The 12880-nt window shown below is 42.6% G+C and overlaps 1 protein-coding gene across 4 annotated transcripts in view; it reads right to left on the bottom strand.

Annotated features, from left to right (window-relative positions):
- Positions 1-12880, bottom strand: part of LOC147237371 (AT-rich interactive domain-containing protein 1B-like) — a 186448-nt gene that overhangs the window by 20632 nt on the left and 152936 nt on the right. For all 4 annotated transcript variants that reach the window (XM_086148124.1, XM_086148097.1, XM_086148114.1 and 1 more), the window contains 2 exons: positions 10204-10516; positions 1776-1909 (listed from right to left, as the gene is read on the bottom strand). In XM_086148124.1, coding sequence (XP_086004250.1) covers positions 1776-1909; positions 10204-10516 — 447 coding nt within the window. The remainder of the gene's footprint in view (positions 1-1775; positions 1910-10203; positions 10517-12880) is intronic.

Genomic DNA, 12880 nt, shown 5'->3' with positions numbered 1-12880 from the left:
TCACACTCTCTCTGCTCCGCACAAGAGTGAACATGACAGAAATAAAGGAATGTTCACGGATGGATTTCCCAACCAATTTAAAAAAGTTGCACGTCTGGACACTTTTAGGCCTTACACGTCCAACTGTACGCTCACGTACATTACGTGAAAAATAACTATTGGTGCCACCCATTCTCTTATCTGTCATGGTCACCATTGAGAAAAGAGGTCACCTAAATAAAAATCATTTTAAAATAATGGGGCTTTCAAACATATAAAGTTGACAGAGATATGAATGTCCATGAGCGTGACAATATGATAACGTACAAGGGGGTTGACGGAGTAGTACTGACAAATCAATCACTTTTCAAACACATCAGCAATATATGTCTCCATGTCTCACAATTACCAACTCCTTTTGACTAAATATTCTTTACCAAATTACAGTTTTCACACAAAATCAAAATATTGTCCTTTTAAGTATGTGTCAGAACGTGTTATACACATGTTATTTTTCATGGGGTGATACTATATTTATCCAATCAGCAACTGATGGGAACATTAACAGATGCTTGAAAAGCAAAAAGCAAGAAAACCCAAAATATAAAAAGAGGGCTGATACAGAATTTGAATACAATTGCATCCTAAGTGTAGAAATAAAAGCCATTTGTTAGAACCAGTCATAATCATAATCGTGATTCACTATATTTATTTAGCACGACAGATAGCTTCGTGATAAAGCATAAAATATGCTTACTTTTTGAATGAAGAAACTTTTTTTTTTTAAATACGGGCTTCATGAGACAACCAGTGAGGCAACAAGACAGGTAATGATTCAAGAGATGTTTGCTGACATGAAGATGTTTCTGTTTTCACCCATTTATATATTGAAGATCTTCCGGACTACTTTAGACAGCACCAGCTGTCTATTTCTTCTCAACCGAGGGTTGGGGTCCTTGGATACAAGTCTCCACTCTTTATTTTCCTGTGTGTGCTGCTGCACAGTGGGAAAACTAATGGCTTTTTATGATGCCCAGGGGCAAAGCACCCGAGTCTTAAGAAACCTTGATGCTCCAATTCATTTGACACTTTCCAAATGTCACACATCCTGATTTTATAGTGCCTTTCATTTGAGAGCCACAGCGCTCAATGAGCTTCCTTTGGCAACAATGTAGCAAGGTGAAGGGTTGAACGAGAAAGGGTTGCACTGCATTAATCTTTGCTCACTGAACGGCTGGTTCTATAGGAAAACTAGCAACATAATGGAAATCAGAAGCACTGAAGAGAGCAGACTTGATGTCTTTGTCTTTTATTCCATTTTTTTCTCTTGTTTCATTTAGCCAATGACTTTTCTTCTTTATTTCCCTTACTGAGAATGGACACAGACCTGAGATGTTTTTTTTTTTTTTTTTTACGTTGTCAACTTAAACACATAGGGTTGGTCTTTATTGGCTCAGTAATTGGCTTGCCAGTACTTGACATTCATCCAGAGGGTTGTTTTGAGGAACAGACTGTTTTGGAATTTACTAGCTTGCGTTGTATAAAAGATAAGTCTGTAGAGCAGATGGGCTAATAACCTGTGTAGGTAGACAGTGGGCTGCAGGGGTCTGAAAGCTTATTTATGATGGGAAATCAAGATAATATACACTGTAAGTTCTCTGTTGTTTAAATACTGACATTTGTATTGCAGGTGTCTGCACCTGCCCTCCCTGTATGACTTTTAAAAATAACTCACACCTTAAGGATACATAAATAACATTAGCCTCAGTGGGCCAGTGGGCATTAAGCTCATTTACCTGAGGGGAGCATGTTGAAGGTTGGACCTTGTGTATTACTGATGGCTGGGCCAGTGTTGCCTGCTGTTTGGCTGAATGGGTTTGTGGTCATGGTGCTTGCCTGGCCGATGCCGGGGCCTTGATAACTGCCCTGCCTACCACAGAAAAGAGGAGAGGAAACCAAATTTAGAACGTAATAGCAGGCTGTGGAGAGAGATAAGTAGATAACAGTGAAAGCTGTGGCATAGCAGATGTTACTAAATTGTAGAGAGATGGTATTTGGCAGTTTGTATTGCTCTTGTCCTTGATCCTTGTAGTGAGAACCAAGCAGCATGTACTTTATCACAATACAGAACACAGCACACAAAATATCACTGATCAAACACATCTCTTCCACAAGTGTGAAGAGGAGCATGTAGGATCTGAAAAGGAAAACTCATCAATGTTCCCTTATCATCTTCTCTACAAATCCACCTTCTGCCTCCCTCTCCCACAAGTCCTAATTTAACTAATTAAGGTGTGCTTTTGGAAGGGATCATGTTATTTGTTTCCATGGCAATGGCAAAAATCAATCCTGCTCAATCTCTCTTCTTCAGCCTCCCTTGTCTCTCTCAGGCGGCTCGTCAAGTGGCGAAGCAAGTAAGATCAGAGGGGTTTATCTGCAACCTGCTGAATGTTAGTCCTCTCTGAGTATACGTGAGTGTGTGCATATGTGTGATTGAAGGCAGCATCAATCATTGCTTGCTAGGCAAGACAGAGCTCTGACATGGAGGCTGAAAGGGAACACCATGTTTGGAACAATTTGGTCTATCTCCTGCTGAGACAAGATTATCTCCTGGACAACCACAAAACAGACAGGCAGAGATATAACAGAGATGTGAGGGGAAGAAAGAAAATGGCTAAAATGCTGAAAACAGGAAGAAAAAACATAGTGGGGAGCAGCGAATATATATGATGAAATACAATTAGAAATGAGAAGACATTGACATTGAAGGACAACGAGGGGCGGCGACTGACCAAAAAGAGCACCGCTTGGTCCGACTGCTGTGCTTCTTTTTTTTATTTTTTGTTTGTTTTTTTTAGCTGACAAAAAAGAAAAAATGCAATCCGGATTTGTGTCTTTCAAACTCCTAACTGGCATCTTTCTCTCTTTCACACACTCACACAGTGTAATACCTCATGTTAGAACCGATACACATAGCCTAAGAGGAGGGATTGGCTTGGTAAACCTTCCCATAATCTCATCTCACAGATGTAATTAGTCATAGAGCATGGCTGATGATACATATGTAATCCCTCTATGGGGGCCGGGGTGCACAGGGGAGCTCCATGGCGAAGAAACAAACGCTCACAAAATCCATGCCTATCTGGCTCGATTTCTCTACAATATAGGGAAAAATAGACCCCCTTTGTCGGCTACCTACGTGTTCCTTAAAAAACTCACTGGAGACATGGAAACCCAATTGCCTTTTGATCAGTGCACCTCTCCTTGCAAACTTCCACAATAGACTGGGCTGATAAGATGATAGGGATCTAGAAGTTTAGCAATGTGAACTGGCCTCATAAATCTATATTGTAAAATGCCTTTCACCAACTTTTGGGAATATAAATACATGGTCTTGTGTGTGAATGGTGAAATATCCCAATCACCAGGAGCAACAACAACAACAGTGGTTGGAGGCTTTCAATGGTAGTGCTCTCCCATTATGACTAATTCATGCCATAAAAAAGCCCATTAGAAAGCACTTGATGGAGGCACTGCACAGCCTTTAATCACACTTAATATATGCATGTGCTGCTATTGGGGCGGGGGATGCGCACTCACACACACACACACACACACACACACACACACACGCACACACGCATACCATATTCATCTTGCTCTAAGGCACCTTTGTGCCGTGGAAAAAAAAGGCATCCTGTTGTGAGAGAAAAAGTGAGTGAGGCAAGAAAGTGAATGCAGCAGCATTGGGAGAAAAGAGATGGATGTAGGGATGGAAATATAGGGAAGAGAAATAAGAGTTATAGGTGAGAGAGAAGTAGAGAAGGTTATTTAGGCAAGAAGTCCGACTAATGTGTGTATGAGTCCCTGGCCGATCAATGGCGGTGCTCTTTCAGCTCTGAGCCAAAAGCTGCTGGTAATCTTTGTTCCATGAGACTGAACTTGGGGAACACACACAGACACAAACACACACACACATGCGCACATATAATAGAAAATAAATGAATAAATTATAAACCCCACAATGAAGCACAAAAACATTTAACTTAATTGAGCAGAATATTTGTTCTGCCCGTCTGGATACACCATAATGACAGCAGAGCATGATATAAAACGCACTACAAGTTGAGTTCTCACACAAAGAGTAAAAATTTAAACTGATTTAAAATGCATTGGTGGGTAGGCATATTCAGCCACCGACAAATATAATTTAGTACTTTTTCAATTAATGCCATCCCACTGTTGAGTTTCCATTCCTTTGAAGGCCAGTCATTTTCTTTGACTTGGAAAGACACCCTAACCTACAACAAACATAGCCTTAAAATGAGCCTCCACAACCCAAAAAACATTAAATGACTGAAGACACTGAGCGGATTTGCCACCACAAATGGAGGCCAATCACATTGTGACATATGGAGATCTATGTTCCTACAACATGCACAATTCTAGTGCAAACAAATGATTACATCTGTTGATTTTCAGCCTACACTTATGAGGGGCATTGGAGATGGCCGAGACGACACAGGAGACAGTGTGTGCGCATCTGATGCGTGCGTGTCACTGTGTGTCTGAACATGCATTGTGCTCATGCGTGGGGTGGGTGCTGTTGCCAAGGGGAAAGCCGTGGTTATGAGGTGCCAGCCAAACAGCTGACACTAGCAGCGGCAGAACCTTTGTCCTTCATTCATGGTGACAGGCTGCGCTGATGCCTCCCAGCGCTGCTAACTGGACAAGACAGCCAAGCTGGGACTGTCTGTGATAGCCGAGCATCCCTTCCCCATCGATCCCACCGCTTTGTGTGTACGTGTGTATGTATGTGAGTGTGTAAGTGTGTGTTTGCATTTAATAGCGTACAGAGGAAAGTAAGGGGGGGGAAAAAGCCAACGAGAGGTAGCTGGATGGAAGGATGGAGTCGATCGACTGGAGGCCATGAATTATATATGGACCCAATCTGTTCTCAGGGCAGCTTGGGCTCATAGCTCCTCAAACTCCTCACTTACTGACTCAGAAAAAACACGTGCACACACAAACGCGCGCACACACACAGGAGAGGAGGTTGGCAGAATAAACTCCCCACAAAAAAATAAAAGGACAGCTTTTAGCATATTAAATCCACAAAAAAGCTACTCTTCGCTTTGTCCTCATCTGCTTCCCAAACATCAAACAGCTCAAGATGGATGGAGAGGAAGTCATTTATTTTGCCCATGTACATGTACTGAGAGCAGAACACGGTGCAGCTCTGCCAAGACTGTAAGCGACAAAGCGCCACAGGCAGCATCCCCCGTTCTTGACATTCAAGCACTGCTCTTATTTATTTAGCAAATTTACTTACTAAGGAGGTCAGAAATGAATTATTTGGCAAGGATTTGCCTGGGAGCACTCCTCTCCCTTCTTCTTCCCTCTTCCAACATTTTTCTCTCTTCAATTTCCCTTTGATTTACAGCTTTTTTTTCTGAGCTTTGCCCTTCTTCTACTAAGTGCTTAGTTTTTCTACAGAGCCCGTTCATATAGCTCCAGGAACTTTTTGGAGAGTGTCGCCGGCAGCGCTGGGAAGTCATTTTAAAAGCCAATTCTGTCCTCAGAAGCTTTTGCCAAGAAAAGCTTATACCTTTTAATACTTTCTGTTCTCCTCTCTGTTCCAAAATTCTCCAACATCAATCCACAGCCTATAAAAATCTTCTGCCATACCTTCCTTCCAATCATACGTGTACCTCCTCCACATTGACAGACTTGACACAATCCGTGTTATTTGAACAACTCTGAATTTTTATGCTGCTATTCAACTAACAGCATCAACTTTTTGTGAAACTGATTTGCCAAAATGAGTTTTTAATTGACCAACGTATTTTCTCCTTTAAACTGTGAATCAATGCATGAAGAATTGACAGTGGCATTTCAATATGTGTGTTGCGTGAAGCAAGGAACCACAAACGTTTTTCCCCCTTGAATAAAAAAAATCATTAGCAAGATGTCAGAAAAAGTGACAACACTATTATTTGGAAAACATTTATGTTCAAGTCTCTGGATGCTCTCTCTACAGCAATGCTTCTTGCAGAGGCTGATCTGAAAAAAATTGTTTTTGTGTCTGATTACATGCTGCCTGTGCCGACAAACTCCTAGAGGGCTCGGGGAAAGACACAAAAAACCCAAAACAACAACAAAACACACATATACGCACACACACACACACACTCTCACACCACACTGTATGAAGATTTAATCAATCATAACCTTTGCTGACATCTATGGGATACCACATTTTGTCCTCTGCCGTTCATCTGACAGTCTTTTCAGTCGGCACAATAAAGCCGCCTTGTTTCTGGTAGAGTGTGTTTAAATCAGAAAAGACGGAGATGAGGGTAGAGAGATGAAAACTTGAGATGCAACAAAGGCTCACATTGCAAAAAAGAGCAAAAGGCAGACCTAGCTGCTAACTATTCCTTATAGTGAAGGGAGCGGGTGTGTGGCTGTGCCAGTTCACTTCAGGTTGATGCACCAAAGGGGGGAATAGACACGCGATAGACTAACAGGTTGTTTCTCAGACAGAAAGGAACTGGGTCTGAATGTTTGAGAATGTTGCGTTGAGATCTGGAGAATGAACCGGGTACTGGAGTCTTTAACTGCAGGTTTTCGGAGGCCAATTTTCTCCTGATCTCTCTCAGATGTTCTAAAGTGGGATCTGAGGAAGGAAAACATAACAAGGCTGAGCTGGAGACAGCCAAAAACAAATAGCAAATTGGAAGGAAGAAAGACAGAGATAAAACAGTCTGGGTAGATAAAAGAAGTAAACAGAGAGGGAGAGGGCAATACAGTTGGGGGACTAGGTATAAAAAAAAGAATTAAAAAAAGAGTAGAACAGGTGGGAGGAGAGAAAATGCAGGCAGACAGAGACTAGTGTATGAGAAGGATTGAGTGACAGCGGGCAATAAGGAGAGTGATGGTGAGCGAAGAGACAAAGATTGAAACCAAAAAGTCTGTTGGAAACCTATTCGCTGCGAAAATGTATGATTTAATTTAAAAAACATTCAACACCCTGAAAGAGACAGAAATGTGGAAATTCAAACTATGATAACACTGATCTTGACAGGAATAAATAATCACATTTTTATATCAGAGAGTTTAATCTTTTGTTGTTCTGAACAGCTGCCTCTGTTCAGTTTTTTTTTCTGTGTGGCTGAACGGATGCTCTGGGTAACTGGTAATTGGAAAGTTAGCGTGGACAATAACAAGCACCCCCCTCGATGAACAGAGGAGACTTTAAACACAACATTATAATGAACAGATTGACTGTGTGATCAGTGAGAAGCACAATGACAAGACCAAATTAATGAATGTCAAAATTGGAGGGAAAACCCTGGGTAGACTTTGATGGCTAGCATTGAATTATATGGGTTGTTGTAAAGAAGGGGATAGAAACATTATGATCCAAACACATTTTGGGCAGATGGGAAAAAGGTGAGTGTCTTCTGTAGATACAAAACACCTCTGTCTGTCTGGGTGAATGTGAGGAGAGACTGATACAGTCTGATTGGTCCCAGCGGTGGCGATCATGTCTTGCCACTTTTCATTGACAGCTTGGTTGTCTCTTAATGGCTCAGCCAGCAATACGTATGTCTCTGTGCCCCTTGATTCGACAATGAGGAAGAGCTTTAGTTGTTTCCGATGTTAGCCAGAGTGATGACGATGACTATGATGATTAGGATGATGTTAATTAGGATGGTGACAATCTTGTGTGACAATATCTTACACACAAAACTTGCAAGTGGAATAGCCAGAAAGGAAAAATGTAATAGGCCCTGAGTGAAAATAATCACGGATTCAATGGCGGAGGCATGGCCAAAATAGTCAAATAGATTTACAGAGGAATTAATGCACCAATCTCATTGTAATTGTCACTCAGAACTACAATCTAGTGTATGATCAAGTAAGGAGGGCACAATCTTAATGCCACCCAGCTAATTCACATGACCTACACATTTACAGTATAAATGCTGACATGCATCTTCTGGTGGCACTGGGCCGACCTATTGTGGCGTTAATGTGTGTGTATGTGGGGGGGCCAGGATAGGTAGATGGTAAGGTCTAGGTAGAGATGAAGGCAGTGTGAAGGTAGAGCCACTGGCCTGTAGTGGGTTGCAGTGAGTTCCTCATGATGACCTCTGACCAGGAGGTCGTCTGCAGACAGACAACAGCAAACACCCCCAACAAAACAGTAACCTCATCCAAAATATTCTCAATTACTTCAAGTCTTCAGGCAGATTCATACATAGAATAAACATTAATCTGCCACTCTAGTCTGCAAAATTCTGGCAAGCCTGCCCTACTCCCATGATGCCATGATGCATTGTTAGGAAAAACACCTTTATGAAGAAGCGCTGAAATCCACCCTTCCTCTCTGAAGACCAACTATGTTTTCACAAGTTCCCTCAACAAGGATTACCAGAAGTTCACTGCCCACGCAATCTAATACCAGCCCAAATCCACAGCACTACAACAGTTATAAATACACACGATATGGGCAAAAGTATTTGCTCACCTGCCTTGACTCGCATATGAACTTATGTGACATCCCATTCTGAATCCATTGGGTTCAATATGACATTGGTCCACCCTTTGCAGCTTTAAACAGCTTCAACTCTTCTGGGAAGGCTGTCCACAAGGTTTGGGAGAGTGTTTATGGGAATTTTTGACCATTCTTCCAGAAGCTCATTTGTGAGATTATACACTGATGTGTATAATCTGGCCTGGTTCTCAGTCTCCGCTCTGATTCATCCCAAAGGTGTTCTATCGGGTTGAGGTCAGGACTCTGTGCAGGCCAGTCAAGTTCATCCACACCAGACTCTCATCCATGTCTTTTATGGACTTTGCTTTGTGCACTGGTGCACAGTCATGTTGGAAAAGGAAGGGGCCAGCTCCAAACTGTTCCCACAAAGTTGGAAGCATGGAATTGTCCAAAATGTCTTGGTATGCTGACGCTTTCAGAGTTCATCTCACTGGAACTAAGGGGCCCAGCCCAGTTACTGAAAAACCACTCCACACCATAATCCCCCTCCACCAAACTTCACACTCTTCACAACAGAGTCATTCAAGTACCATTCTCCTGGCAACCGCCAAACCCAGACTTGTCCATTAGCTTGCCATATTGGGGAGTGTGATTCGTCACCCCAGAGAATGTGTTGCCACTACTCTGGAGTTCAGTGGCGGCATGCTTTACATCACTGCATCCAACACTTTGCATTGCACTTGGTGATGTGTGGCTTGAATGCAGCTGCTCAGCTATGGAAACCCATTCTATGAGGCTTTCTGGGCACTGTTCTTGAGCTAGTCTGAAGGCCACATGAAGCTTGGCCCAACACTTCATGGATGAGTTGCTGTCATTTCCAAACACTTCCATGTTGTTATAATACAGCTAACAGTGGAATATTTAGGATCGAAGAAATTTCACGACTGGATTAGTTGCACAGGTGGCATCCTATCACAGTTGCTGGAATTCATTGAGCTCCTGAGAGTGACTTATTCTTTCACAAATGTTTGAAAAAACAGTCTGCATGCCTAGGTGCTAGTTTTATACATACACCTGTGGCCATGGAAGTGATTGGAACACCTTATTCTGATTATTTGGATGGCTGAGTGAATACTTTTGGCCATATAGTGTATATAATATTCAATACCTCATATAATGTTATGCCTCAATTTGCTTTGTGTTGGTGTTAAGGTGCTTGGTGACAAAAACGTATCTTATGTTTTCATTTACAACCATGATTTACTTTTTAAAAATGTTATTTAAACAATACAGGCTGCTCAGAAGCAAATATCTCTCTTTCTGCAACAAATGGCACTCGGTAGACAGCGAAAGCTATTGAGTTATCAGGCCTTTTTGAAATATATGAATATAGGGAAAATTGCACAAATGGTTCATAGATGACATCTTGCTAATGTGTCTGAAAAGACCCTTGGAAAAAGGAATGCAGATCTGGATCTCCAGTTTACCAAGACACTGGACCACAGATGACCCTGCAGTCAGGCAATACACATCAGTGTCAAAACATGAAAAAAATGATCTGAGTTTACCACTAATGCCTAGAAAGGGGTATACCATCAGAGTCCCGCATCTGGGTCGAATACTATTCTTTTACAAACATGCAGGCCCAAGAATACACATATATTTCAGATGCCGTACAAAACCAACAAGGAAGTACATTGAGTCAAGTGTTATGTTAGTACCTGTTGTGTGTTGAGTTGGCAGAGGTGGCTACTGCGGTGTCTTGCACTTTGCGGTTAGAAGTGCCCAAAGAAGGAGGACCCATCCCTGGTCCAGCTGGCTGAGGCATATTGGGTGAGTTGGGGGCTATGGTTGTGTAAACCCTGTTGTGGTTTCCAGGTACATGGTTGCGTCCTGTGGGTATGGGCTGGCTGGGCCCCTGGCCATGCATCGGGCCACTAGCGTTCATGGCCTGACTGTTGGTCATGCCGGGCCGAGGGCCGCTGTAGTTGCTATTGGCAGTCACGCTGTAGTTGGAGACCCGAGGGTAGTTCCCTGAGAAAAGACGGGTGAGTGTAAGCTCACAGATCACCACTAATCATTGAAGTTTTGAACAGACTCAAATATTATTCAAATGTTGACTTTCCAGAAAAAAGCATATTGGCAAAAAATGGCAGCACGGTAACACCAGTTCCTGATGGGTATGATGAATTACTTAATTCGACAGAAACAGACTGTCTAAAAAAAAATTACCAGCAGGCATACTTCCAGCTGCTGTTGTGGCAGATAGAGCCTTTACATCAGCCAAAATATTATTGCCTAGACTGGAAAGGGATGAAATATGTACAACCTCTATAACCCCCATTGAATGCCAGAGAATGTGTACAGGGTGTGGTCTGAGAACATTTTTCACAGCTGCAGGTTGCTAGATGGCTCTGGGAATTACAAAGCTTAAGGCTGACTTTGTGAAACACTTGAGAGGAGCTTTAATCTGCAGTAAATGCTTTCTTGCTGCCCTGAAGTGCCACATGCCTGCAATGCCAGAGGCTTTCCTAAGGCACACTTAAACCCTTCCATTCTGGCTCTAAAAGCTCAGCTCCACTCCAGCACCAGCTGCAATAAGAGCAGACAGAAAATCACCAGGCTGTCAAAGATGACATGGACATACTGCCAGACACACGGAAACACACCTCGTGTACACATAAGTGTAATTCATGGCCGGCCAGCCAGCCACTCACTCACTCACTCACTCACACACGCACGCACGCACGCACACACACACACACACACACACACACACACACACACACACACACACACACACACACACACACACACACACACACACACACACACACACACACACACACACACACACACACACACACACACACACAGATCATCACATTGTATTCACTCCACAGGCACTGGGCCTTTTTCACCGTGATACTCTCCTCCCTGGGACAAATCCCCAACAAAAAAGAAAAGGAAAATGTGGCATCCTCTATTGTAAAGTGGGGTATTTATTTTGATTTGATTAATGGTGCTTTAGATGGGCCTCACTGCTTAATCCTCTGAGAATATGTCTGGAAAAGGGGATCAATTCCTTTAAAAACCTGAAGGCTTTTCTCCCTATTTGAATGAAGGAAAGTTGAATGACAATATTCTGCAAAAGGGAGAAGAAACACTCCAGAAGTGGCAATAGCTTCTTAGTGTCCTCGAGCTACTTCAGTGAAGAAGCTTTCCACATGACATAAGCCTGCAAGTCCAACAAGGGGGAGACAGTGTGAGGAATCAGAGGAGAGGCAGACAGACAACGAAAATCTTCTGGTCTCCCAACTACCAAGATAGGATTTATCAGAATGAGAATAAAGGGTTTGCCTTAAAATTTCACATGAACGTCAACAGCTCTCTCTGAATTGTATGGAAATTGTGAGTGTCGGAAATGGTAAAAGAGCAAATGGTAAAAGAGCAGCATTTCTGGCACGGTCTTGCTGTGAGATTGATCAGAACATGGCAGAGACAAGTCATGGGTTTTAAAGTTACAATGGGGAAGCATTCCGAAAGAATATACCGTTTGTTGCAAAGTAACACATATATAGTCAACATTAAATGAATATGTGTCTGTATTCACATGCTTGTAGGAGACAATTGATAACCTGAACCTCATAGCAGGAAAAAAACATCTTGTTTGGTCGACAACATTGGAAAATCCTATGAAAGGTGCCTTGCGTCGTCCTTTCCGTCTTTGGAAAGCGGTCGAGCCCTGCGTCATGGCCGCTTGCCAAACATTTTCAATATGCTGGGTGGACAAGTTGTGTTTTTTGGCTCCTGTGATCCAGTGAGGTTCCAGGACACATCCCATCGTATTGTTTATCTCACAGAGTCCCAATTGGACTATCTGCGTTTTTGGATGGGCCTCTGAAAGCAAGTCAGTGTCTGGGTTTCTGTGAGTTTTTGAGGTGACATGCAAACCTAAATCTCAAAAGTCTTAAGCAGAATAAAGACATTTTTTTGAATAAATCACATTGCCATGCCACACTGTGTAAACGTACCAGTCTTGATGTCCTACCATTCAAATTGTGCTGGTTGCGGACTATTTGCCAGGCCTGACAACAGACAGCACAGCAGTGGGACTGGGTTTATGCTAAGCGTGGCTATGAGTCTTGCTCTTTCCTGACAAGAGTGATTCACTTCGGACAGGACTGGTGCAGGGCAAGAGCCCTTCTTCAAGGACAGACACTGCAGTAACTCAGTTTCTCTAATAATAAGTTTAACCCCCAAATTCCCAAGACCCACTGCTGTCTCAGAGTTCGTAAGTGCCACTATGGTGGATGGGAGAGTTGGATAGCTTCAGAGAGTAAAACAACAACATAAAAACAGGAAAAGATACAAAAAGGTAAAAAGCCCACCTATCGA

The sequence above is a fragment of the Fistularia commersonii genome, chromosome 1 (genome assembly GCF_037954325.1).
Source record: "Fistularia commersonii isolate RoL2024-O1a breed Wild chromosome 1, RoL_Fcom_v1.0, whole genome shotgun sequence".
In the NCBI taxonomy this organism is placed as follows: Eukaryota; Metazoa; Chordata; class Actinopteri; order Syngnathiformes; family Fistulariidae; genus Fistularia; species Fistularia commersonii.
The sequence above is the reverse complement of the archived record's forward strand: the minus strand, read 5'-3'. Positions and strand labels throughout refer to the sequence as shown.